Source organism: Molossus molossus, unplaced genomic scaffold, assembly GCF_014108415.1.
Source record: "Molossus molossus isolate mMolMol1 unplaced genomic scaffold, mMolMol1.p scaffold_m16_p_14, whole genome shotgun sequence".
Classification (NCBI taxonomy): domain Eukaryota; kingdom Metazoa; phylum Chordata; class Mammalia; order Chiroptera; family Molossidae; genus Molossus; species Molossus molossus.
In genome coordinates, this window is record NW_023425349.1 from 11,918,067 (window position 1) to 11,923,571 (window position 5,505).

At 40.6% G+C, this 5,505-nt stretch overlaps 1 protein-coding gene across 1 annotated transcript; it reads left to right on the forward strand.

Annotated features, from left to right (window-relative positions):
• The first annotated feature begins 400 nt into the window (after window positions 1-400).
• Window positions 401-1,345, forward strand: LOC118629815 (olfactory receptor 1L8-like). The gene has a single exon (XM_036261459.1). The coding sequence runs from the start codon at window positions 401-403 to the stop codon at window positions 1,343-1,345; it is 945 nt and encodes a 314-aa protein (XP_036117352.1).
• Window positions 1,346-5,505: the final 4,160 nt, after the last annotated feature.

The window sequence follows — 5,505 nt, forward strand, 5'->3', positions numbered from 1 at the left end:
TACATTTTCTTTGTTGATGATCTATATCTTCCCAACGGGAACATGAGCTACACAAAGGCAAGAATTCGTTTATATATATATATGTCCCCATCAGAGAAGCACTGCTTTTCAAAGAATAGGAATTAATGAACTTGAATCAGAGAGGTCCATCACTGATGATGTCTAAAGGAAAACTCTTATTCTGTCCCTCCAGCTTTCAGTATACGAACGTTGTGATGCCCATAGTCTTGGAAAGGGAGGACCACATCGAGGACTGTGAGGTTGATAAGCTGTCCCTGCACCAAAGCTAATTGTGATTAAATAGAAGAAACGAAGACTTTGCTGGGCTCTCATTATTTGGGTTATGGCACTGGAGCCCGTTAAATAGCAAAATGTCCTGTCTATAACTAGACTTAAGTCAATGGAAGGCGTCAACCAAACCAGCAGTGTCTCTGAGTTCATCCTCCTGGGGCTGTCCTCTCGGCCCGAAGACCAGAAGCCACTCTTTATTCTGTTCTTCATCATATACCTCGTCACTGTAACGGGGAACCTACTCATCATTCTGGCCATCCACTCTGACCCCCAGCTCCAGACCCCCATGTATTTCTTCTTGAGTTTTCTGTCTTTCACTGACATTTGCTTCACAACAACCATCGTTCCCAGGATGCTCGTTAACTTCCTGTCGGAGAATACCATCTCCTATGCTGGGTGTCTGACTCAGATGTATTTTATTTATGCTTTGGGCAATACCGACAGCTTCCTCCTAGCAGTCATGGCCTTTGACCGCTATGTGGCCATCTGTGATCCCTTTCACTACGTCACCACCATGAGCCACCACCGCTGTGTCCTGCTGGTGGCCTTCTCCTGCTCATTCACTCACATGCACTCTCTCCTACACACACTTCTGCTAAATCGCCTCACTTTCTGTGGCTCCAACATTATTCATCACTTTCTCTGTGACCTGAGCCCTCTGATGAAATTGTCCTGCTCCTCCACACTTGTCAATGAAATTGTGGTAATGACAGAAGGACCTATTGTTTTAGTGACCCCCTTTCTATTCATTACTTTTTCTTATATGCGAATCCTCAGCACAGTTCTCAAAATCCCCTCAGCAGCTGGGAAACGCAAAGCCTTCTCCACGTGCGGTTCTCACCTCACTATGGTGGCACTCTTTTATGGAAGCATCTTTTATGTCTACTTACAGCCCCTCTCCACCTACGCTGTCCAAGACCACATAGCAACAGTCATCTACACGGTTTTGACCTCCATGCTAAATCCTTTTATCTACAGCCTGAGAAACAAAGACCTAAAGCAGGGCCTGAGGAAGCTGGTGGGCAAGAGGAAATCCCAGGCAGCACCCTCTTGACAAATCCACTGGAATCCGCTCCACTTGGAACTGGTTTCTACTGGCTCTTGGTGAACAAACTGTTGGAGGTTAGCACCTTTAACCCGTGTGAGAAAAGGCTTTGTGGGCACTTACATCCAGTGATGACAGCCCCACCCACTGGCCCTGCCCCTGCCGAAATCACCATCCCCTTCCTCATTATTCCTTCCCTATGAAGATCCGTCACTCTCTCATCTCCCAAATACTGTTTTAATTCTTTTCCCCAAAATATTTCCTCAACAGATTTCTTTTTTTTAAGTCATCCTCCAAAGCCCTTCACATTTCAGTGTATTTTCGAAAATAATTACTTAATGCGTAGCTGTTAAATACCTTTGCAAAGACTTGAAGAGAGAAAGAATGGAGAGAGGGAAGAAGTTTACATTTTAGCTAATTGTATCATCTTGAGGGTTTTAAAAATTTGTTTTTCTTTATTGATTTTATTGATTTTAGAGATAAAGGGAGAGGGAGAGAGAGATAGAAACATCGATGAGAGAGAACATTGATTGGCCGCCTCCTGCATGCCCCCCACAAGGGATCAGGCCCACAACCTGGGCATGTGCCCTGACCAGGAATTGAACCGGTGACCTCCTGGTGCATGGGTTGACACTCAGCCACTGAGCCACACTGGCTGAGCTCATTTTATAATGCCTTATTGTACTCTTTCTAAAGACTTTTATCTTTCCTTCCAGGGGAACCTCTCATCGCCTCCATTTTTCTGTCTATCCTTACTTTATTATATTGCTATGGTTTTATTTCTTTCAAATTTTCTCTCATTTTTATTTACCATAAAATGAAAAATTGTCAATGGCCAGGAAGAACAAGAACCAAGAGTGATAACATAAAAATTCTCCATTTCACAGTGGAGAGGTTGAAACCATTCTTCACTCCATTTATCCCTAAAGGTATATATTTAAAAATATGTGATTTAATATTTTACTCCAGAAACTCCCATCCTTAGAAATATAACCTATAGAAATAGTATCATAAATGTATATTGAATATATTTGCACACATATATAAAATCCCACTTTATAACAGGTAAAAATTGGCAACAACTTAAAATCTTATCAATAGGGAATGGAAAAATTAATTATGATTCATTACACAGAATGTACTAGTCAGCAAGTTCAAAGAATCTTTATTACTTCCCTGGAAAGGTATTAAGTAGGAAAATTAAGATGTGGAACAAAATCTAAAAGTAAGAATCCATTATGTTTTAAGAGTATATAAGACTCAGAGGAGGAGGTGGGGGGAGGGAAGAGATAAACCACAGAACATATATGCATGTATGCATAACTGATGGATATGGACCACAAAGCTGGGGACAGGGAAGGGGCATCACTGGGGGGGGGGGGGAGGAAAAACATCTGTAACAAAAACAAATTAATTTTTTTTAAGTATATATGAATATATACGTGTGTATAGTCACTGGAGGAAGAAATGAAGTGTGGGGTGGAGCAGAGAGGAGAGAATTTCCACTCATTATACACATTTGTAACTTCTGAATTTGTTTAAATATTCATAACTAATGGAATTTAAAACAATGAATAAATTAGATGACCAATGCAATGGAGAAAGATGGTTTTTGTAAGGTATCAGCTGAGGAGGGACAGCCTTGGTGCTTGCTTATCTGACCAACATCATCTGGCGCCTGAATGATAATTTAATAGGATACAGCATTCTAGTTATCAAAGCTTTAGGGACTTGAAAGGCATCTCTGTGTGGCCTGCTGCATCAGGGGCTGTCCGGGAGAAATGAGAGGTCACTCTGGGTGCCTTTGTGCTCTCTGCAGCTAACCACAGCGTAGAGCAGTGGTTCTCAACCTTCCTAATGCCTCGACCCTTTAATACAGTTCCTTATGTTGTGGTGACCCCCAACCATAAAATTATTTTTGTTGCTACTTCATAACTGTAATTTTGCTACTGTTAGGAATCACCATCGGAAATATGTATTTTCCGATGGTCTTAGGCAACCCCTGTGAAAGGGTCATTCGACCGCCAAAGGGGTTGCAACCCACAGGTTGAGAACCGCTGGTCTATAGATACCCTCACCAAACATGGCCATGCTGCCACCACATAGGCTTTGGGAGAGTGGGCTCCAATTCTGCCCACTTTCCTCCAGGCTTGGGCACAGGAGCCTGCTCATTGTCCTTGGAGCCTAACTAGCCAACTCTAAAACTTAAACGGCAATGGAAATGACCTAGAACAGCCAGGACGATCTTGAAGAATAAGCACAAATTCGGAGGGATAAAACGTACCACATTTTAAGACCTAACCACAAAGCTGAAGTAATGAAGGCAGAGTGGCATTTGTATAAGAATATATAAACAGAGCAACGTCACAGAATAGAAAACCTAGAAGCAAATCCTTATTTATAAACCACTTGATTGTTGGCAAAAGTGTCAGTGCAATGTAATGGGGAAAGGAGGACCCATCCATGCACTGTGCTGGAGCAACTGGGCACACTCGTAGAAAACAGACCTTGACTTTACCCCAACCATACCCAAAAATTAACTCAAAGTGGCTCATCGACCTAAGAGTGAGGGCTAAAAATATAAGCATTCTTGAAGAAAACAGAAAAGTGTAAAGGCTAAAAATATATAATTTCTGGAAGAAAACATGACTGAAGATTTCTTGGTCAGAAAATGAAAAGGACGAACCACATACACAAAATTGAAAAAAATGAGCTCTTACTAGTGTGGAGGAGGAAGAAACTTGACTCTTCTAGGTTCTTCCTGCTGCTCTAGTCATTAAATCAGCATGAGACAGAATAACAAGAGAAAATAACCAGATTAAATGACATAGGTATATATGGGAACTCCACGTACATGAGAGAGTCAGAGAGCCTGCATACATGAAAGGTTCGGTGACAGAAAGGGAAAGTGAGGCATACATGACATTCGAAGCTGAGGGTGAGATAAAGCACCTTGGGGCTTCAGAGGGGAGGAAGGTCATTCATAGGACAATAAAAAAGAGAAGATGTTCAGTAATTAGAAGTTTGCCCTGCCCTATAGATAGGTAATAAAGTAAAGGACTAACCACAAAAGAAAAAGTATTCAGTTGGATTTTACCAAAATTCAAAACTTCCACTCTTTAAAAGACCCCTCAAGAAAGTGAAAAGAGAAAAATATCCACAGTACATATATCTGCTAAAGGACAGTCAGAATATACATAAAGAGCTCACCCAAATCAATAAGCAAAAGCATGAAACTCAATTTTTTAAAGTGGGCAAAAATTTGAACAGACATTTTATAAGAGACGATATTCAAATGGCCAATATCCCGTGTGAAAAGGTACTCAACATCATTACTCATCAGAGAGATGCAAATTAAAGTCACAGTGCGACACCACTGGACATTCAATAGCATGGCTGCAATTTAAATGACAACACAAAATTTTGGTAGGATTTGGAACAAACGAAACTCATACATTGGCGGTGGAAATGTAAAATTACAGAATCACTTTGGATAACAGTTTGGCAACTCCTAATAAAATGAAACACGCAACTACCTTATTTCTATTTTTTTTAAGTGTGCAAAAAAATGATAGCAGCTTTATTCATAATAAACCAAACTAAAAAACACCCCAAAGGTTCATCAGCAGGAAAACAGATAAATAAATCAACAGTAAAAAGCTATACATTTAAGATTTAAATCATTTCACTATATGTACATTATTCTTCCATTTTTAAAGAAGCGGATGCCCTGGAGAGGATGAGCAAAGGCTCTAGGGAGTATTTTGCACCAACACACAATATAGATGAATGCCGGGCACATGTGGCTTCAGCTGAGCCTAAGGAATGGTAAGGGGCATATATCAGACATTTGAGAAGGAGCAGAGGTGGGCATTCGAGAGTCATGATGCTACTTATCACCTCACAAAAGTTATCTTCACCTCAAAGATTTTCTCCTTGTCTTGTGAATCCCATTGATTTGAATCTAGGATAACATTCGCCTGTACAGACAGGAGACATTTCTGCTCAGAATTCGATTTAAATTTCTCTAAAATTGACCGTGCTTATTCTTAATGAGGAAAAGGGCTGGATAGTGGCTTTACCTACTGGGGCTAAATTAAAAATGACCCCAAGTGTCCATCAGTAGGTGAATGGATTAAAAAGCTGTGGTACATGTACACAATGGAATA